Source organism: Plasmodium yoelii (assembly GCF_900002385.2).
Source record: "Plasmodium yoelii strain 17X genome assembly, chromosome: 3".
NCBI lineage: Eukaryota > Apicomplexa > Aconoidasida > Haemosporida > Plasmodiidae > Plasmodium > Plasmodium yoelii.
The window spans coordinates 263570-287426 of record NC_036175.2 but is presented as its reverse complement, the minus strand read 5'-3'; the positions used below and the strand labels follow the sequence as shown (position 1 = coordinate 287426).

The window sequence follows — 23857 nt, the reverse complement described above, 5'->3', positions numbered from 1 at the left end:
CCTTTTTAATATAAACCAACTTTGTAGAATAGTAATAAAATATGTCAATTTTGTTAAATATGTATACATATACATATATATATATACGTTCACAATTCAACTATTTAACATATATCGCATTTTTAAATGACCAAATACGAGAAAACATAAATGTTTAGAAAATATATTTATATAAACAAGTAATATTCCTTGAAAAAATTTTACATTTTTGATTTAAAAAATTAGCATATAAATAATTCTGCTTATTTTGGAGTTAAAATGGACTTAAATTATTTAAATAGATTGTCTTCAGTTATAACTAAAACATTTAAAGAATATTATAATTTTTTTTTTTTTTTTTTTTAATTCTAAACTTATTTTTATGTAAATAGGTACAAGTTTAGAAAAGTTTAAGAAATTACCACGAAAATGTAACATTCTATTTAGTGTAATTTTGCTAGTGTAATTTTACTAGTATAATTTTATTTTATTGTGTATTTATATGACTTTTTTTTTTTTTTTCTTGTCTAGCCATCAAGGTAAAAATGATTTGTTGTATTGACTATTATTAGTTCTACATTTGTTCTACATTTGTTCTACATTTGTTCTACATTTGTTCTACATTTGTAAGTGTTTAAATATAATGACCTGGTAAATATTTAAGAACAAAAAATAAAAATAATTTTATTAATATTAATATATTCGTGAAAAAAAATTACATTATTATTTATATGCTTTAGAATATATTTTTAATAATTTATCCTATTTAACATAATTTCACATTCTTCAAAATATCTTACATTTAAATATAATTTGCTATGTGCTTATTACATGCATTTATTTAATGTATGATATATATTTGTCCTTATTTGTTATTTTAAATACAAGCATCTCTTTAATTTCATTACTATATCTATCAAAATAGTATATACATACAAAAGGGAAACTCTATTTTTAAATGCGCATATATTAGCTTGCACTTGCACTTATACGTCCACTTCTACTTCCACTTACACTACACAGTTTTTTTTTTTCCAACATTATATAAAACACATTTTTTGAATTACTTTTGTTAACGTCGTATGTGTGTAGCCTTTCTTTTAACTACACACACGTATATATATATGTAGCTATTTACCTCATATTTGCATGTATTAACATGTTCATATAAATATGAAAAGGAAGCAACATAAAGTGTAGGATTAAATAATGTACAAATATATACAAAAAATTCGTCAAAGTGAAGCTAAGTATTAAAATAAAGAATAAAGCCTCGTCCAGTAGCAGTAGTAGTAATGGACTTGGTATGAGACAACTAGCCAAAAATGGAGATAATAATACTATGGATAAATATAAAAAAAAAAATTTGGAAATGAGGAAAATGAAAGGTGCAATAAATATGGGGGATAAAGTTAATGGAAAAATGGATAGTGGTACATCTCTTAGGGCGTTAAGAAATGGAAATAGCTTTAAGCTTAATTCAAATTTTACAAATGAAGAAAAGGAAAAATCCGAAAAAAATAGCTATAACAATAGGTATAACTCGAATAAATCATTTGCAAGTAGCACACCAACAAGTAAGGTATTTACAAATACGTCTATTGTAAATAAATTAACATCCAGCAAATCTAGCACTTCAAGCAAATTTAGCTACAAAAATACATTAAATAATGATAATAGCTCGAAAAGTTCCGAAAAAAAAAAAAAAAAAAAAAAAAAAAAAAAAAAAATGAAAAATGACATGAACGGCAAGGTAATAAAAAAAAATGGTGATTTAACTAACGAATTGATTGATAAAAAAAAAAGCGCCTCAAAAAATATATCAAAAAGTTTTAATTTAAAAAAAAATAATGTAATTTCTTCAAATATAAATATCACTTCAAACACAAAAAAAAATTATAAGCACGGAAAAATGTTATCACAACCCGAAAAAGTGTTAAAAAAAGATAATAACAGTAATAATAATAATAAAGCTTTAAAAAATATTGTAGACGGAATGGAATCCAATATGGATGATAAACAAGTTGCAGGAAATGCTGAAGATAATGAAACAAAGACAGATATTCAAAGTGGGAAAAATGGGCAAAGTGGGAAAAATGGTCAAAATGGTCAAAATGGGAAAAATGGGCAAAGTGGGAAAAATGGTCAAAATGGTCAAAATGGTCAAAATGGTCAAAATGGTCAAAATGGTCAAAATGGGCATATAAAAAATGAAAATTTAAGTGAAGACACAAATCGAGAATCTGTTCACAATTCAGTAATAAATGGTAGTACATTAATAAATGACAGTACATTAATAAATGGTAGTACAGTAATAAATGGGAATGCAGAAAAAACTGGCAAGGCAGAAAAAAATGGGAATGCAGAAAAAAATGGTAAAAATGAACAAGGTAGCCATGAAAAAATAGTTGGAGATGAATTTAATATTGATAAAAAAAATATACATAAATATGAAATTCCTACTCCTCATTTTATAAAAGGAATATATGAACCAATTAATGATATATTTTCTGATGAAAATCAAAACAGTTCTTATATTAATATAAATAAAACAACTACAAGTTTATTACCAGGGTATAAGGCTGTAATATTTGATGAATTAAATAATCCAAATCATAACATGAATAATATACATAAAAATAATATGTACCCATCAGCCATGTTTTATCCCCCTTTTAATTATATACCAATTATGAATTGTAACGATTTAAAAGAAGCTTATATTTTAAAAAATAATGTAGTGTTAAATAATTATTTATTAACATCATCTGATATATCAAAAGGCACTATACATAGACAGTATAATGTTGGAGTTACATATCCTTATGGGGTTCCTTATATTGATGTTAGAAAAGTTAAGAATGCATCTAGTCAGAAGCAGACAAAAGTGTGAGTATACCTCATGTTTTGCATAGTTTGGTAATTGGCATAGTTTGCTTATTAATAGTGGAAACGTGTTACATTCCCTTTGTGTTCGAATGGTGTACCGATTTATCCACATTTTATTATTTTATATTTTATTATTTTATATCTTTATTAATGTGAATGCATAGTAGATATATGATGATAATTTATTTGTTGTATTTGTAAGATTTGCTTTTTGTGTGTATATCATTTTATAAATTATATCTGATTATACAATTTTTTTTTGGATGTATTTTTCCTTATTTACTTTTAACTTGTTCGGCTTTTAACATACAACATCATTTCATGCTTTCGCTTTTATGAATTTTAAATATAATGTGATAATAGTTATAGAAATAAAAACATGGACTATGAATATTTTATGTTTATCACATTCAATCGAATATTATTGGCACATCTAATCAATACATATTGGCACATTCAATCGAATATACATTGGCACTTTTTTTTTTCGGGTTTTCAAGTATTTTCCCTTTTTTATCGTCACTTTTATATATTTGACAAATTTTACTATAAATAAAAATATTAATATGAGAAAAAATTTTTATATTTACTATTTCAAATATTTTTTTTTTTTTTTTTTTTTTTTATAAAATATTTTGATTTCATAAATTTTGACCTGTTTCAATATTAGGAAAATAAAATAAAATAAAAAGCAAATTTTATCTTTATATATTTTTATCACAAAAAATTAAAACCATTTTGAAAATGTATTTTCGCACATTTTATGAAAATTTTAAAGAAGAATATGTATACCTCAAAGATGAAAAGGAAAAGCTACCTGAGCCTTTAACATGTGAAAAGGCCAATACAATGGTGTGTAAAAAAAAACAAAAAAAAAAACAAAAAAAAAAACAAAAAAATTTATGAATAAAGAGGCATAGAAACATATCTATATTGTCTCTATCTCGAACTTGTTCATCATGGAGTGAAATGGAAAAGTGGAAAGATTCCATAACTAATATTATATAGCTATTTTTATCGTTACTATTTATTATTATTGATATGGTAGCATAATTTTCCTTAAATTTGTTTATTTACGATTTCTTTTTTCATTTTGATTAGGAAAATGATACAATAATAAGACGGATTCCTGAAACAATACTAAAGAGAGTAAGGGAAGAAAATTCAGAATATGGAAAAAATAAAAATATCGAGGACAGTTTAGAAAAATTAAATAAGATGCTTATAAATGGTGATAAGTTTACTTATGAAATGCTAGAATGTAATATAGACAGTAAATTTTGGAATTTTTTATTATCTGATTTTATTAAAAGAGAAATAAAAATTTTAGATAATACTTGGCTTTTTAATGAATATTATTTTTATCGATATTTAAATTGTGCATACGATTTTGAAAAAACAAATTATGATTTTTTCTTTTATGAAAAAAAAAAATCAATTATTTATAATAAAGACTTAATTGAAGAAATATGTAAATGCTCAAAAAATTTAATCGAAATGTATAATAATAATCCAAACGATCAAGTTAAAATTTTTTCAATCTTTTTCTTTTTTTCTTTATGGTCAAATCAATTTGATCTTAGTTGGAATGCAACGAAAAATCAAGGCAACCAAAATGATGAAAAAGATATAAAAAAAAAATCCCTGAAACAGAAAAAGTTTTCTTTTGATACAAAAAATATTGACCATCTTTATAATTCATTTTATTTGGAAAATATTTTAGCTAACGATATAGCTCATGTTTATAAGGATATGGTATCTAAGGTTTGTTTTGCAAAAAATAAAAAAAAAAAATAAATAAAAAAATAAAAAAAAAATATAAATATGTTACCAATTTGAAGTTTTTTCATTGTTCATATATACCTGTGTAAGATTGTGTATGCACCCACGTATTTGTCTAATTTGTTTTATTTTTTTTTCTCATTTTTTTAGAGGAATAAACGATTTGATATAGTATTGGACAATATGGGAATTGAGCTTATATGCGATTTATGTTTTCTATATTTTATTTTTCAATATTTTGATGAAATATATATCCATACAAAAAAGTTTCCTTTATTTGTTTCGGACAATATGACGAAAGATATTAAATACACCTTAGATATTTTATCTAGCGATGAACAGGTTAAATAATGAAATGAGTTAGCTAGCTAATTCATATTTTTATATGCACATGTCATATATATTAACACATAAAAATTTAATAAGTTTTTTGTAATTTTATGTGATAATTTTAAAGGGGAATTTATCCAATTTGTGCTTAATTCTACACATGAAATTAATTTTTCTATAAATATATTATAATTTTGTTATTCATTTTTAATTTTGCATAGTATCCTAATTCAGTATTTATGGCAAAAAGTTGGAAGGAATTAATTGACTCGAATAAATGGAAAATACAGGTAAAATATAAAACACTATTTTATACATATATTGAATTGTTATTTTTATTATCTATATAATTGATACTTATTCTACAATCATGTTTTAAGTTATAAATTTTTAATCATATTTTTTTTTTAACTTCATTTTATATAATAGGATGATGTATACTGGAACTTACCTCTTCCATATTGGATCATGCCAAAAAAATTATTAGATGAAATGAAAAAAAGTTCATTTGTTTGTTTTAAAGGGGATGCAAATTATAGAAGATGTTTAGGAGATTTACACTTTGATTTTTCAAAACCATCTAAAGATGTGTTAAATTATTTTCCATTTTCTATTATTGCATTGAGGTGTTTAAAATCACCAGTTTGGTAATATATGCATGTACATACTTTCATATATTTTCTCATTAATTTGGAAATGTTGTACGTTTATTTTTGGACAATTAAAATGGTAATATCTTTTATTATTATTTTGTTCTTTTTTTTCATTTATTTTTCTTTTTTTTCTTTTTTTTTAGTTGCGGAATTGAGAAAAGTGTTGTTGAAGAGATGAACAAAAGGAGCCCCGATTGGAGCAACTATGGAGAGTAACAAAAAAAAATTCAATATAAAAATAGGAAAATTCAAATATACAAAAAAATAATCATAATAGACAGCAAATGAATTAATTTTTTACTTTATTTTATTATTTTTACTTTATTTTATTATTTTTACTTTATTTTATTATTTTTATTTTATTATTTTTATTTTATTTTATTTTATTTTTTAGATATGCAATTTTACAATATTGCACACACAATGATAAGTAGGGCGTCAAATTAATTTCACATAATTAGGATGAAATAAACTGCCTCGGTTTTGTTTCATTTATTATTTTATATATTTTTATTTGGTCGCATTAAAGTTTTAAACAGAAAGACGTCAAGTTTTAGGAATTAACAAAACATTGGCGAAGCATTCAATTGCTTTTTTTTCTCCGATTACTCCTAATTTTTCATGAGTTTTACCTGAACAAATCAGAAAAATACGTATATTACATGTACATACATGCATATATAAGTTCATAAAATTTATGTGAAATATTTTCTCAAAAAACATACCTTTTACATTAATCTGTGATTCGGAAATGTTCAAAAGTTGTGATATATTTCGTATAATTTCATGTCTGATATTATTTATTTTTGGGACTTCGGCTATAATATTAATGTCGATATTTCCGATAATATATCTTTTTTTATATAATAACATTCTTGCATATCTTAAAAAGCATGCAGAATTTTTATTTTTATATTTATCTGATTTATCTGGGAATAAAGTACCTAAATCATATGAACCTCCACCCCCCAAAATTGAATCAACTAAAGCATGATATATTATATCACCATCACTATGAGATAAGACATAAATATTATTTATTTTAACTCCCCCTATAATTAATGTTTTAAAATTTTGGGTATTATATTCTTTAATTTCATTTATTTTATTATCATCATTTTCGGATTTTACTTTTATTTGATGTATATCATATCCTTGCCCTATTCGCATTCCATTGTAGACTTGTACTTTGAATTTTTTTTTTTTTTTTTTTTCAACTTTTCTATACCCATTTCTATTATCTATAATTAATGAATTAATAAACAACCCTGAGTTATTTCCTCTTTTTTTTATCCATTTATTTGCATAGCATATTTTTAATATAATAATACAGTAATATAAAAGAACCACATAATATATATATGACTTGATTGCGCCATATTTCATTCTTTAAAAAGAGAACTTGTTATTTGGAAAATATACAGAAATGAAATATATAACGTTTCACGAAAAATATGTGAAATAAAAAAATAACATGGACAAACAATACATATATGTGCATATAAATATGTACATAATTTAACTTATGATTAATTATTATATGGAGAAAAATATATAAATTCTCCAAACTAACTTATAATATTTAAAACTAATTAAATGATAGCTTTAAAGTAGCAAACTATTTATTTATTTATTTTTTTTTTTTACTTATTAAAAAATTAATTAAATAAATTATTAAAATGGTATATACATTTTGAAAGAAGAGTAATAATTTGTGGTAAATGTCGTAATTGGAAAAATCGCTATAATTAGGGGAAGCGTATTTAATTATATATTATTTATGATGGCATAATATATATATTTATATATTATATATATATTTATATATTTATATTTATTTATTACAACCTTTTGAATATGCAATTTCGTGATGAATATTTATTTGATATCTTTGGCCACAGCTCACAAATATATTAAAAAAAATATAATACCTTTATATATTTATCTATTTTTTTTATTATTTTTTTGGAGTTAATATAAGGAAAATGCAAGCTTTACATTAAATAGAACAACTTACATAGCTAGCGTAACAGTGATTTTACTTAATATTTATAATATTACCTAAACCTTAAATTGAAAAAAAAAAAAAAAAAACGAACAAACAAACAAACAAACGAACGGATAATCAGTTGGTGATTTTTGTTAAAACCATGTCTCATTATAGAGCGCCATTACCTCATTTTAATTTTAAAAGTAAAATTGAGAAATGTGATGAAGAATTCCAGAAAAATGGCAACTTTAAACGGATAAATAATCGCAAGAACAATGAAATTAGGGATATGTGTAACTATTTATAAATACATAAAAAATAGCATGAAAATAATATAGCTATATTTTCACATAATTCAAAATAAGCATTTATACTATATATATTTATTTATTATTATTTTTAGTTATAAAATTAGGGGAAAATGGGTACTCAGACGCTTCATGTTTTTATTCCTTAGGCAACACAAAAATTCTATGCCTAATGTAAGCATTTAAATTATTATGATATTTATGTTTTGCTTTTAAAAGCATATTTTACCAATATATTTATTTATATGCCATTCTATTAAGTCTTATATATATATAACATATGCACAAAACATATGAATTGAGGATCTATTTTCACTTTTGTAAGATATGGCCCAAAACCGGATTCAAAAAATACGACATATGATAAGGGAAAAGTTTTACTTGAAATAAAAAATCTTAATATGGAAATTTCTGAAACTAGCGATAAGGTTTTTTTTTTTTTTTTAATCAATTTTACATGAACGTTCATATATTTTTTAAATTTATTATGAACATTTATGGCTTTATTCCATATATATATATATATTTTTTTTTTTTTTTTTATTTTCATGTCCAATTTTTTATAGAGTGATGAAGATATAAAGAATTTATTGATGGAATGCATATCAAATATTATTATTTTAGAAAAATATCCACAATGTTCCATAACCATAAAATGTTTAATAATTCAAAATGATGGGGGTAAAGCAAAACAATACGAATATTTATAAATTTTTTTATTTTGTCGATATATATGTGTGTGTATAACATGCACGTGATTTTTAATGTGGCTATTATTTTTTAAATATTATATTTTTCAAGAAATTTACATGAGAATATTTTTTTATTTTTTATTTTTTAAGGATGTTTAAGTGCCGCATTAACATGCATTTCGCTTGCTCTGGTCAAGGCACAAATACAAATGCGGGATATGATTATATCTATAACCATAGTAATAAAAAAAATCACATTCTGTATATTTATTTATATATTTATATTGATGGTAATATTATTTTTTTTTATTTCACCCATTTTGCCCAAAACCCTAATTTATTTAACTTTTAGAATTCGATAATTTGCCCCAATACCCAAAGAGTTTTTCATCTTGTTGACTTGGATAAGTTGGTAAGAGCAAAATGAATTTCAGTTATTGCTAATGTTGCTCATATTTTTATTAATTAAAAAAGCTGTAACACCGTTGATATGTGATAAATAAGACGGAGTAAAATAATTATATATTTTTTATTTTTGATTTTTGATTTTTTATTTTTTATTTTTGAAGGAAGAGAAATATTACCGAAGTAAATACGAAATGAATACCATAACACTGGGTATATGCTTAAATCTGAGAACCGTTTGTTTTTTTCATGGATTTGGAAGTTTCTTTAATAATAAAACTTTAGCAGAAGTAAGAATAAAAATATGAACAATGCATAAATTAAATCGACTTAAATTTATATAATATTTTTGTGTGTAGTTAATGTTTATATTTCTTCATTAATATTTTTACAAATAAATTATGTACATATTTTAAATTAATTTATATTTTTTGAATTTTTACCATTCAAGGTTATTGGATATGCTGAGGGGGCTTGTAGGTCTTTGGGATGTGAAATAAAAAACACTTTAAAAAAATATATCACAAAAGATAAAGCAGGAAATAGCACCTTACCAAGTTAAATGGAATTGTTATTGTGATATATATTAACAAATAAAAAAATATTTAAAATTGCTTTTTTTTTAAATATGAATATAAATAGTTTTATTATATGGTATACACTACCCACAAAAAGTGAAACGAAGAAAATAAAAAACAGCATTGTCTATGTATTTATGTAAATACATATATAATCATACTAATGAAGCAAATGCTTATTATTTTAATTATAATATTTATATAGATATTTATGTGTTTTCATATTTTTATTTTTTAATATTATTTGTTTTTTTCATATTTATCCGCTTTCGTATAATAAGTGCTGATTTTTTTTTAGCTCCACCTTTCGCCATTTATTTTTTGAAACAATACATTTTTTTTTTGAAATATTACATTTTTTTTTTTTGAGATATTACATTTTTTTTTTGAAATATTATATTTATTTTATTTTATTTTATTTTATTTTATTTTTATATTTTGGATAAAACAAGGAATAGACTTGTTCTCTTCAACATCATCTTTTTTTATAGTTAGTTGCCACAACCATTTTTTATTTTTGTTAACTTATTATACTATATAGAATGTTCCAATATTTTTATTTTGAAAAAATATATAAATTTATTTTAATTAAAGAAAAGTATATATTATGCATATTATATATTTTTTAATAAATAGTTTTCATAATTATTAAATTTTTTTTAAATATAATTTCTCATGATCTTATAATATTTTTATCTTTTTATCTTTTATTATATATGAATATTGAACACACACATGATGTAGAATATTTAAATAATTGTGTTACGATATTTATGTATAACATATATCAAAAAAAAAAAAAAAAAGAAATTATAATTTGAATTTTCGAATTTTTCAGTTTTAGTGAATTATTTCGAGAATATATTTGTGTTTTATATTTATTGACATCCGTTTATTTTCCTTAATTTTTTTTTTGTATTTTCTGATTTCTTATATTTATATATAATACCATTCATTTAGTGCGACTTTGATTTTTGTCGCCTTTTCATATCATAATAACATTATATTAGCTTAACTTGCCTTTTAATTTTAACATTTGGATGATTTATTTTCTCTTTTTTATATTATTTTAATTTATTTTGTGTTTATTTTTTGAATTAATTGATATATATATATATATATATATATATATATAATTAGCTACACAAATATATGATATATAACTGTATATCTTTTTGTTCTTTTCTTAATTTTTTTTTTACTAATACCCTTAAAAATTTATTAAAAAAACGTAATATTTCATTTTCGTTGATTTTAAATAAAACCCTTCCCAAAAAAAAAACATAAAACAAAGCACCACTGAATATGCCACTTAACAATCCTACAAACAGTTCATATATAAGATCCTTCAAGAATAAAGAAAAGCGTCTTTCTTGGTTGCTTTCTTTTTTTCTTTCTTTATTATTATTATTATTTTTTTTTACAAACTTGTTAATTTTTCCCAATTTAATGATATAAAAAAAAAAAAAAAAAATGAGCAATGGGGAAGATGGACATATTTACATGTATTCAGATTTATTTAATTCAAATTTAAGCGATAATGAAAATGAACATATATATGAAAAAGATAAAAAAAAAAAAAAAAGTGTAGTATATACAAGCGATGATTATTTACAACATGGAGAGAATGAATATAGTAAACTACGAGCTGAAAATTCTACAATCTTAAATAATTACTTTAATAATGAACATATAAAACCTTCCGATAATGATACAAATATTAATGCATCTTGGGATGATATTATTATATTCCCAGTAGACAAAAAATATACTCTCAAATTATTTGAAGGTGAACTATCTGAAAATAAACATACAATAAAATTGAGAAAACCTGGGTTTTACTGTATCGCTTTGGAGAATAATAATGATGTAAGACATCTTTATAAAAAATACATAAATATTTGTATTTTAACATACTGATGAATATATATATGATCGAAATAAATTTATATATACATGTGTGTATATATCGAACAAGTTTCTCTGAAATGAATTTCTCGCTTTCTATGATTTTTTTTTTAATTAAGGTAGTACTAAGTTAGTAGGTATTATGTTTCTACGATTTTTACATGATTAATAATTTATTTTGTGCAGGGAAAATGGGATACCATATATTTCGGTTTCTCAAAAATGCAAATCGAACTAAATTACAAATTGATAGTAAAAGAAAATTCAATAAATGAAGAAGGAACAGAAAAGGAAAAAGAAAATACAAAAAATGATCGAATATCAAATTTGGGAAAAAATAAGCAAACTTCAAATGAAGAACATAATAAAAGCATACCAGAGGAAATTCATTCAATTTCAGATATAAGTGATGAATTACTTGATATGTATAAATATACTTTTGGAGAATCTGAAGATTTGTTTGATGACAAAATAACAGATTCTATGAAAGGGAAAAATAATAATATGATTGGTAATAAAAATAAATTAAAAAATAAAAATTATAACTATAATTCTATGATAAAAAATAAATATAATTCTAGATTGGCTCATGATAATCATAACACTATAGAAACATTTAGATGCACTTTTAATAATGAAAGCAAAATCAGAGTCTCAGCAAATGCAAAAAAATATATATATTTATATAGTAAAGATCCAGATACATACTTAGATATTTTTGTACGTACCCACATGGCTCTAGGAATGTGTATTATGTGTAAATACTCTTTGCTTTATTGTGGCAAGCAAAATAAAATTCCTGATGATCCCTACGTCCCATTTAGAAAGCCGTACGCAAAATAAAAAAAAAAAAAAAATAAAAAAAAATAAAAAAAAAAAATAAAAAAAAAAAATAAAAAAAATAATAGTAAAATGCACGTATAACCGCGAATCCACTTTTAATTCTTCCACTTGCAGGGTGTCTATTCTATCTCTTGACAGTGGGGGTGTCTTGGCAACATCAACACTTATCGTTTTGACTCGAATTGAACATGAGCTAAGAAAAGAACTGGGGAATGATACTATAAATTTAATAGATTGTTTTGATATGGTTTGTGGAACGAGTGCAGGAGGACTTATAAGTTTAGCATTATTAGAAGGATATTCTTTACAAGAGATTTCAGCATTATTACCTTTTATTATGGAAAAAACATTTGAAGGAAATAGGAATCTAATATCCGGAATATTTTTCGAGGGATATGATATTAATAATGTTAAAGAATTATTTATGAAGCATATTGGAAATAAGTTTCTAGCTTCATGCAAAAATTTATATTGTTTTGTAACAGCAACAGATGTGAAACATAATCCATATAAATTATTTTTATTAAGAAATTATACACATAAATATAATGCTATAAATGGAGAGTCATATGGTGGGTTAAATAAAATTCCATTATGGCTAGCTGCATGGGCAACGGCATCTGCTCCGACATATTTAAAAGGCCCAAATGAAGACGATTTTAAAACATATGGTTTTAATATAAAGCCAGAAATTCATTTAGTTGATGGTGCATTAAAAGCAAGTAACCCAGCATTAATTGCATTAGAAGAGTGTGCAAGATTAAACAATAAAGCTTTACCAAATTTTATACATGATGATTTAGATACCTTAGTATCTATTGGAACTGGGCATTCACCTATGAAATTGACTAAATCTGGTAATGATAGTAGTAAAACTGCATCTACTTTTGAAATATTAATTAACTCAGCTCATTTATTAACACGGGCTAATGATACACACAGAGAGGTATTACATTGGCTTTCTGAAAAAGAAAATACATATTTTCGATTTAATGTACCATATATAGGAGATATTAATATAGATAGCCGAAATACTGATGATTTTGATTTCATTTCTAAATCCACACGTGATTATTTAACTGATGAAAAATATTATGATATTAAATATTTAGTTCGTAAGCTAGCTAATAATTATATTCGCTCCCGATATACATAGGTGCACATGTCTGTATGTGCCTATTAGTTTGTTTGCTTTTATTTTTATTTGAAAATAATATATAAAATATGTACATATAAAGTATTTATTTTGGGTGTGATATAATCTCAATGCTATGGATAGGAAGGGACTATCCAGATTAATACTACCATGTGTATTTTGTTTTATGTTTTACTTTATTATTTTGCATTTTTTATTTTACTACCTTCCATTTTTTATTTTACTACCTTCCATTTTTTATTTTACTACTTTGCATTTTTTATTTTATTATTTTGCATTTTTTACTTTATTACACCGCATTTTTATAAGCCTCGGCTTTCAATGTCGGTGTTTGGCAGTAAGGGAAACTTTATATGCTTAAATATCCGCACATGCATACACTTTCCTTTGCAGTTTATTTTGCACACAAAGTGGCTAGCTTATTAATAACTAATTAACTTATTCACTTAATATTATTTTATGTGCAATTTTCTCACTTGTACTAATTTTTGCAGTATAGTGAACATATGGGCATACTTTTAGTAAAACATTTTTTGAAAAAAATAAATGGCTTGATAGCTAAAAAAAATTATGACAACTTTTTTTTTTTTTTTTTTTTTTTACATGGCTAGCTAAATATTTTTTATTTTTCACTATTTTTACCACTTTTAAGCCAAACCACATTTTATTTAAATACCAAAAAGTTGGACAATGGTTTTTAGAATCCAAGTTTTAAGTATTCATAGGAGAAATGTGTCTTAAAAGAGGTTTAAAAAGTGAATTAAAAAATAAAAAAATAATAATAAAAAATAAAAAATAAAAAATAAAAAAATAATAAAAAAATAATAAAAAAATAATAAAAAAATAATAAAAAAAATAAAATAAAAAATGATAAAAAATAAATAAGTTATAACTGATTGACGCTTAAAATGTGACCATTCCGCTAACGCATTATTATGCCCATGCACAGTTTCGCATGAATTTTAAAAGCTGGAATTTTCTTATATATTAATGTTAGTACATTTTAGTTATAGTCTACATTAAATTATGAGAGCTTTCTGAGTTGGCTCATTTACTTCTTCTTAAGTATTTACTGAATTTGCCCGATTTCAAATGAACATATTGTATGAATGGACGTAATACGCTCATAGGTTGGCGTGGTGAAAAGGGTTCAAAAATAATATTAATAGTATAAGTTGAATCTTGTCCAACACATTGACATGAAATATTTTGTTCTTTATTTTCATTATTGAATGTAACATACGAAAGTGTATATCCTTTAGAATTATATTTTATATAATCATATTCTGCATTGGTTGATATTTCAGATAATTTTTTAACTTTTTGTGAATCTTTATTATCATAAATGTTAGCAAAACAGTTATTTGGTTTTATATTATAATTACTTGGACATGCAAATCCCGCAAATTTATTATTGGTTGTAAAATGTATTGTACATTCTTTAGTTTTATCTGTTATAGAATTAAATGATTTAGTAAACAAGTTTGGATATTTTCCTGTAAAGTCACAACCATTTATTTCTTTATAACCTTGATTCACATCTACATTAATATAAGCAATATTTCCTTGTACACGTTCTTCATTATAATTTGTTAGTGTATATCTATTATTAAATTCGATTGAAAATTGAATATGCTTAGGTACATATGGAGGGATTCTTAATGTGTATTCAATTAATCTTGTTCGTGCATCATATTTATTATATATGATAGCTCCTGGTAATATATCATCGATATATGTTGGCATATTATTATATAAAACTTTTTCTTTTAAATTGAATGGATTCACAAAACTGCTTTCAAATTGGAATTTGTTAGATGTAGGATATTTAATTATTAATCTATCCCATCTAGATAAGCTAGAATAATATGTTATAACTGCTGAATTTATATCAGATACAGTAGTTTCCATTCCTTCCATAATGTTACATCTAGATATTTTATTGATATAATCATAGTCACAATATCTTGCTTCAGTTTTATGTTTATTTTCTGCTTTTATAGATTCTGGATCAGTTTTTATTTTTGCAATATATTTATCATTACATATGCAAATAAATAGTTTATCAATATTTGCATCTAAATCTATATAATTTGGTAATATTAAATAGGAGTATGTATTATTACTTCTTTCTATATTATTTATTGACACTGCATTTTTTATAATATTTGTGATATCAATTTTATTTGTAGAATCATTGAATAATTCAATAGATTCCTTAAATTCAGATTCATTAATATAATACATCTGACTAAAACAATTTTCTGGTTTTAATTTTTTATTAGGACAATTTATTCCTACAATTCTATTAGGGATTAACTCAAGTTCACATATTAAATTGTTTGTTTCATTTTTTTTATGAATAAAAATAGAATCACTACTATTTTCTGGGTTAATAAAATCGCATCCATTTATTTGATTTAAATTAGCTGATATATTTATATACACAATTCCAAGAGATATACTTTCCTTAGAATTTTCTTTTATATATTTTCCACAAATAATTTGAAAATGAAAATCTTTTTTTATAAAGGGAGGTATTATAAATGTAGATTCACCATCAGTTTGTAATTGGTTATTTTCATAATTATCTTCTGTCTTATTATTTAAAAAAATAATTCCAGGTAAAGCTTTTTGTAATTTTACAATTTTATTATTTATTATAACATCATTTAATATATTTTTAGGGTAATAAATATTATTATTTTCTGAATTTACTGATAATATATTTAATTCTTGTAATTCTTCTTTTGTTCTTCCATAAAAATTTTTTAAATAAATATCTTTTATAGAAACTGTTTTATCTGTTTCATTAAAATATGTAACATATTCAGTATCATCAAAATAGATAATGATTCTGTTTTCAATATTAGTAGAGACAGTTTGTTCTTTCTCGATTTGATGTGAATTAATATTTTTGGTGTAAGGACATTTAACAGTTATCATATCAAATTTATTTGCATTTATTTTACAAATATTTCTTTTAATTTTTTTTTCAATAAAATTAAAAAATACATCATCAGAATAATCACATATATAGTGATTAGACTTTTCAATGATATTATCAGGTTTATAAAAATAATCATCATTTTGATTATCATAATAATTATTTTTATCTATAGAAACAGTTTCTAGATTTTTATTTACTTTATTTTTATATGGTAAAATAATATTATTTTCATATATTGTTTCTTGTTCTGTTTTTTTATTTTCTAAATCTATATTTTCTGATTGAACTGTCATAAGTCCAGATATTTCATTTTGGGGATTATAACAATTACATGAGAATCTTAAAATAGTATCAAAAGATTCTGGAACTTGTGAATATGAAGAAGAATTATATTTATTATAATTCCATTTCATATTTCCCATATTATAATTTTTAAATTTTAATATTTCTGTAATATTTGAAAAATTTGAAAAATTTTCCATATCTTCTAAATCATTATATCCTTGATCTAATAGTTGTTTAATTTCGTTTGGTTTTGGATTATATATAATTTCCTGAACAGAATTCATATAATTTTTTATGTTCATAATATTTTCATATTTTTCATTGTTAAAATTATTATAGTATTCTAATATAACACTACTAAAACACCCTTTAGGAAAAAGAGTAAATCCTTTGGGACAAATTATTCCAAATATATCTCCTCCTCTTATATTTATATTACATATTTTTTCTAAATTATGAACATTACTTCCAATTAGATTTATTTTTCCTGATGTAAAATCACATACTTTTAATATATTTGGATCAACATTTTTTTTAATAAATATATAAATTAATCCTCTTGGTTTCAAAACAGATTCTACATCTGTCTTTTCATTAATTTGGAATTTTAAATTAATATTTTCTACAACCGGAGGTACAAAAAAAGAAAATCCTATACCTTTAGTTTGTCCATCAATTGTTTGTTTTATTTTTTTAAAGTTAAATATTCTATTTCCTATTACTCCTTTTAATATAGAAGATATGGTATGGTTTATTTTGTCGCTTCCAATAAATTGTATATTATTATCAATCTCTAATTCTGGTGTTGTATTATATTTTTTATATTTTGGCTGTTCAGAATTTTCTTCTCCTAATATAGGGAATAGTGCAATTACTTCTGAAAATAAATCTGGGTTCATTTTACATAAGACTATTTTATTAGATGTGTTAAGAAGAGATAATTCATTATTTTCAAAAAAATTACATAAATTTATATTATTAGCTTTTATTGAATCTACAATATTTAAATCATCATATTCTAGTTCTCCATTATTAAGTACTATATTCACAGTTTTTTCTTTATCATATTTTCCTTTACATTTACATGAAAAATTTAATTTATACATGTAGCTACTTGGTACTTTTGCATATGCAACAACTTGTTTCGAATTTGTTAGTGATAGAATATTTACATTTGGTATTAATTCTTTAAAATTTTTAACAATATTTTTTTTATCATAAATTTTATAAAAACAATTTTTAGGTTCTAAACTATAAGTAGAACCACACATTATACCAAAAGGTTCATTACTATATACATCTATATTACAAGTTTCATCTTTTTCTACTGATTTTGTGCCTTTTGTTAAAATTGTGCTTTCATGTTGAGTAAAATCACATCCTTTTATTTTGGATTTATGTTTAGATAAATCGATATATGCTATTCCATTATATCCAGCAATATTTCCACCTTCTTTATATCCTGTATTATCACATTCTACTTTTAATATTTCATTTGATTCAATATATGGTGGTATAATTATAGATGCATATGATATATATGGGTTACTTTTTTTTAATACTTTCATTTCTGTAAATATAGCTCCTTTTAACACTGTTTCAGTTTTTTCTTCCACATTATATAAATAATTTGTTACTGAGTTGAAGAATGATTTTGGTTTTAGTGTTAGTTTATTGAAGTACTTTGTGTATGTTTCTTTGTCTAGAAGTACATTGGGATCAGTTTCTACATCTGATTCTGTTTCTGGTACATCTAATCTATCTATTAGCTCTATAATCTCCTTTTCATATTCATCATCTTCATCCTCAATTTCCCGTTCAGCTTCTGGATATTTTGATTTAACTGTTGGGCATTTAACATATAAAGTATCTAATGGTGATAGTATAGTATAACAATTTACATCTTGTGGTATATTTCCAATTTCGTTTTCTGGAACAATTAAATTGTTTTTTGAAAAATCACAAACATATTTATTATCTGTAAGTTTAATTGGTTTAATTAATTTTGATGATTTTAAATTAACTTCTAATGTATATATTTTAAAATTATTTTTTTCAAATGATTCTATATCTTTTATAATAGTTTCTTCTAAAACGTTATCATATGTATTTTCCCAAACATCAAATCCATTTAATAATGCATATTTATCTAGATAATATTCATCTTGTTTTATAGTAGATGTATATTTATCAAAATGTTCTATAAATAAGTTTTCTATAACAATTTGTGGATCTGAATCGGGTTCAGATATTTTGGTATTTTTTATAAAATCAAAAAAATTGCCTATTTTATTTTCTTTATATTTTTCAAAAAGTTTACTATTATATTTAATTGATTTATGAGATAATATAGGTTTAGTATAAATATCATTTACAATACCTAACTTTTTATATATTTCATTTAAAAATTTTGGACTAAATACAGATTTTATATCATAGATTTTTTTTAAACCAACACAGATGCAAATTAACGTTGCATCTATATCAATGACTGCAGGAATTTCTATATAACTTGTTTTATGACCATAGGTCCAAGAAGATATATTATTATTTAATTGTAAAACTGTTGATAGATTAGTTAATTTATTATCTATTATAGCATCTTTAAAACAATTAGTAATTTTTATCGTTTCAGGTGGGCATTCAAAAGCTATTACATCTTTTGGTTTTACATCTATTTTGCATGTATTAGTATTTTCATCAATTTTTATGATTTCTCCATTTTCGAACATTTCAGATTTTTTATTTGAATTAAAATTACATCCTTTAACTTTCTTTCCCCTTTTGGGAATTTTAATATTGTAAATATATTTCCCTCCTTGTTTGTTTTCATATTTTGTATTAGTATTATCACAAACAACGTTAATTTCATAATTTTCTTTAATGTAATATGGAAAAAATAGATATAAATTATAAGTATCTACATTTATATCATTATTTGATTCTACTACATCTACAAGTATTTCTGAATGTGGAATTAGCTTATTTAATTCAGATTCATTAAAAGTTTTATATTCATCTATTTTATTGGGTTTTAATATATTGTAAGTTAACTGAATATTACTATGCATAGAAAAATTATTGTTTGGACATGTTAATTGAGCATACGAATAGAATCTGTTTACATCTATTTTACAACTATCTATAGTTTCAGTATCTTTAATATTCCATTTTATTAACTTTGGTTCTATAGCTTGTTTATGAGGACAAACATATACAGGACCATCTACTATTGATGGGCTACTTTTTATTTCACTTTTTTCATATTTTTTCGAGATTTGGCCATTTAAGGCTTTCACAGTTATTATTATTTTATTAGTTTTAGAACCTACTGTACATTCGCAGTGAAATGTAACATCTAATTCATTGTTATGATATGGTACTTTAAAATACCTTGGCATACTTCTTAACTTGCTACGGTATGTTTGTGCCCCTGGCAATTCATTCACTATATATTTTTTATTAGAACCTATACTTATAGAATCAAAACAATCATTTGGGATGACGGCCACATTCTCTAAATCTGCATCTAAATCTGCATCTATATCTAGGGATTGCTTGTATGAAATCATATGTTGGTTTTTTTGGCAATTAAAACCGATAATATCATTTGGATATGCATCTATTTTACATTCGTTTGCATCAGGTTTCATGTTATTTGAAAAAAATTCTATAACATCAGAATGAAAATTACAACCTTTTATTGTTTCTTCATTTTTTGAAATAATTAATTCAACAATACCGATTCTCCCATTATCTCTGGTATTATTACATCCAAACACAAAATAGTATGGATTGGTATTATATATATAGGCTGGTACTTGAAATGAGATATCTACAATATTTTGATCAGAATCATTTACATCTAAATTTATAGATTCAATTCCTGTATTCATAGGTAATACATCTAATGAATTTAAGTATGTTAATAAATTTACTAATAAACCATCTTTATTAGGAGATTCATTAAAATATTTTCCATATTTATGATTTTTAAATATTATATTTTTTTTCAATTCTAATCTACTAATTATATTTAATGGAAAAATCAAAAAGGGTGGATATTCATGTACATATTTATGTAATTTTGAATTTAATTTCATATATAATTTTAAAAGTAAGAATTGTACATCTAAGTCTAATTTAAGTACATGTTGATTTTCCATTAATGAACTTGGAATCATACTAATATTTTTATTTTTGGTTTTATTAAAATCACATTTTAATCTAAATATATCAAATTCTTTTAGTTTTTTTCTACATATAATAACTTTTTTATTATTTTCATTATTATCATGTGGTGCATCTAATCTTTTTGTAAAATCACACATGTATTCTTTTTTTTTATCAACTTTTTGAGCTACTTCTGTTATTTTATTTAATCGTATTAAAGATTCAAATAAATCAAAAACAGATATATTTATCTCTTGATTGATACTTAGATAAACCATATGAACAATATTATCTGTTGTTGTAATGTTACAAAAAATATGTAATGATTTTCTATAGCTAGTAGGTATCCCAATATATATTGCATTAAAATATTTATAGTTTATATCACTTTTATATACTATAGCACCATTTATTAGTTCATTTATTTCTTTTTTTTTTTTATCCCATTTTTTATTAATATTATATTCTATTACTTCTTCAAAACATGTAGTAGACTTATAATTTTCTGGAAAAATAATACCTCCAGCTTCTCCTGCATTTAATTGAAAAAAACATGGAAAGTTTCCTTTTCTTTTTTCAATTTCATCTATTTTTGTTTCTTTATCATAATTATTTATATTTATTCCAAATAAATGATTTTTGTTTTTACTGTAGTTACATCCTTTTTCAATATTACCATAAGGTGTAACCTGTATTTTTACAATTCCTTTTTTTCCTTTAAATGAATTTTTTTTGGATTTTGAATTATCACATATTATATAAAAGGTTGTATTTTTAACAACAATTGGAGGTAGTATAAATCTTATAGATCCTCGATTTAAATTATTATTTTTTCCATTATGTATTTTAGGTATGATAGTACCATATAATAAATCAGTTATTTTTTTTTCTTTTAATTTTGTTTGGTTTTCTTTTTCTGTTTGTTTAGTTAGTTCTAAAACAACATATGGAGCTCTTTTAGGAAAATATGTTATATTTTCAAATTCATCATTTTCTAAATCTTTTGTCGGACATATTATGTTTATATTTGCTATTGGTTTTACTATTTTCAATTCACATACTCTTTCAGTTTCTTTAGATTCACTTGCTTTTATATGGTTTCTAAAATCACATACATAGTCATTATTTGTATAATCTCCTGTAAAATTTCCTTTCCTTCCTTCTAAAAATATATTTTTATCGATAGCTAGTCCGTATTTTTCATCTATTTCATCGATATTTACATCATTCTCTAACCCTTCAGCTGGTTCTTCATATGGTTCTTCAGGTGGTTCTTCAGGTGGTTTTTTATCTGATCCTACACTGGGTTCTACACTGGGTTCTACATCTGATTCTGGACCCGGTTTTTCATCAACACTATCTTCATCACTATCGTCACTATCGGCAGTATCTTCAGTATCTTCAGTGTCGTCTTCAAGTTCATCTAATCTTCGCATTTTTCTAAAAGTGTAATAACTATTCCAAAGTGTATTATTCAGATGCAGGTTTTCACAAGAATTGATCCCATTTTTTTTGTGAACCGTTTTCCATTCATATATTTGTCTATCTACATTGGGTAAATGCCATTCGAACCCAATCGAATTGATATAAGATGGATATTTTATAGATTTCCCATAAACAAATTTGTAAACAAAATTATAAAATTGATTTGAAAGTATCTTTATTAATTTGGGACTATAATTATTATGACAATCTATTTTAAATATATTTTTCGTATTTTTATAATTTTTTTTTTTATTTATAAATATTTTATTACACCATTTTGTCTTATCACCTAAAATATTTTTTTGTAAAAACGTGAAGAAAGAATATGGCTTTTCAATGCCTATACCTCCATAATTTATGTCATTTTTTTTTGCGAATATATATAAAAAAAAATAAGAAAAAAATAAACAAACTATTAAAATTGGCTTCCTCATTTAAGAAGAAATTCTTATTTTCATTTCTATGTTTTTATTTTGAATTATAATTTTCGAATTTGTTTTTTTTTTGTATCTTGTACACATGTTTACATTATTATATGGAGACTTATCTAAATGATGATAAAAATAAAAGCCTGAAAAATATGTTTAACAGAATCACGCTTTATTTATAGATGCGAATTTTAGTTAGTAAATTTGGCATTTAAAAAAATATAGAAAATGTAGAAAATGTAGAAAGATGCACTATATAAAGATAATGAGAAATGGGAGAAAAAAAATATATATAATTGTTTACACTCTTTATTTATTTTTCCATTTTATAATTAATAATTTAAAACCAGTTTTATTAAATAAATTATCTTTAAAATTATATATAACTACATTGCACATGTGTATCTTTTTTTAAATGTGCGATTTGTCGTTTTTTTTTTTTTTTTTTTTTAATACTTGTCTATATTTTTTATGTAAAAAATTAATAAGTTTTTAGGTTATTTTTATACTTTTGAAAATATAAAAAAATTAAATTTATATTTTTTTAAAATGTATTTTATTTTGTATATATATATATTATGAGATAAATAATATAATAGACAGTTATGTTTGTTTTATAATTTTCGAAAAAAACTAATAAAATAATATAGATGATATCGCTATATATCTTTGGATAAAAAAAAGAAAAATAAAATCATATTCGTTATATTCATGTAGTTATTAATTTTTATTTTATGAGAAAGTGTTGCAAATATATTACACATGTAATGCTTATTTATTTTGCTTTGAATACATCTATTGTGATATATTAGTGAATCATAGAAAAGCAAAATAAAATTATATTTTTATAGATGCAAAGACAAATATTTGCAACTTATTTTGTAATATTTTAATTTCAGTAAGATCATCACAATTTGTCGTTAGTTAAGTTAAAAATGTATTCCTTTCAAAAAAAAATACACTAAATTTTTAATATGAAATATGGAATGATTCCATAAATTTAGGGGTTCTATTAGAGTTGCC

The 23857-nt window shown here is 22.9% G+C and overlaps 6 protein-coding genes across 6 annotated transcripts; 4 read left to right on the top strand and 2 right to left on the bottom strand.

The window, feature by feature from the left end:
* Nucleotides 1-1285: 1285 nt before the first annotated feature.
* On the top strand, nt 1286-2872 carry PY17X_0307200 (conserved Plasmodium protein, unknown function; the record flags this gene model as incomplete). The annotated part of the gene is made up of 1 exon (XM_726081.2): nt 1286-2872. One exon carries the CDS (start codon nt 1286-1288, stop codon nt 2870-2872), a length of 1587 nt encoding a protein of 528 aa, XP_731174.2.
* A 740-nt stretch (nt 2873-3612) lies between these two features.
* Nucleotides 3613-6067, top strand: PY17X_0307100 (conserved protein, unknown function; the record flags this gene model as incomplete). Its single annotated transcript, XM_022954950.1, has 7 exons — nt 3613-3720; nt 3970-4632; nt 4801-4992; nt 5202-5270; nt 5410-5627; nt 5777-5845; nt 6028-6067. 7 exons carry the CDS (start codon nt 3613-3615, stop codon nt 6065-6067), a joined length of 1359 nt encoding a protein of 452 aa, XP_022811447.1.
* Nucleotides 6068-6179: 112 nt separating this feature from the next.
* Nucleotides 6180-7019, bottom strand: PY17X_0307000 (uncharacterized protein; the record flags this gene model as incomplete). The annotated part of the gene is made up of 2 exons (XM_726078.2): nt 6180-6265; nt 6359-7019. The coding sequence occupies 2 exons, from the start codon at nt 7017-7019 to the stop codon at nt 6180-6182; spliced, it is 747 nt and encodes a 248-aa protein (XP_731171.2).
* Nucleotides 7020-7783: 764 nt separating this feature from the next.
* PY17X_0306900 (exosome complex component MTR3, putative) lies at nt 7784-9590 on the top strand (the record flags this gene model as incomplete). The annotated part of the gene is made up of 8 exons (XM_022954949.1): nt 7784-7916; nt 8027-8105; nt 8257-8359; nt 8498-8612; nt 8774-8862; nt 8976-9035; nt 9193-9318; nt 9480-9590. The coding sequence occupies 8 exons, from the start codon at nt 7784-7786 to the stop codon at nt 9588-9590; spliced, it is 816 nt and encodes a 271-aa protein (XP_022811446.1).
* A 1489-nt stretch (nt 9591-11079) lies between these two features.
* Nucleotides 11080-13513, top strand: PY17X_0306800 (patatin-like phospholipase, putative; the record flags this gene model as incomplete). The annotated part of the gene is made up of 3 exons (XM_022954948.1): nt 11080-11475; nt 11701-12344; nt 12472-13513. The coding sequence occupies 3 exons, from the start codon at nt 11080-11082 to the stop codon at nt 13511-13513; spliced, it is 2082 nt and encodes a 693-aa protein (XP_022811445.1).
* Nucleotides 13514-14560: 1047 nt separating this feature from the next.
* PY17X_0306700 (6-cysteine protein P230) lies at nt 14561-22840 on the bottom strand (the record flags this gene model as incomplete). The annotated part of the gene is made up of 1 exon (XM_718971.2): nt 14561-22840. The coding sequence occupies one exon, from the start codon at nt 22838-22840 to the stop codon at nt 14561-14563; it is 8280 nt and encodes a 2759-aa protein (XP_724064.2).
* Between the last annotated feature and the right edge of the window lie 1017 nt (nt 22841-23857).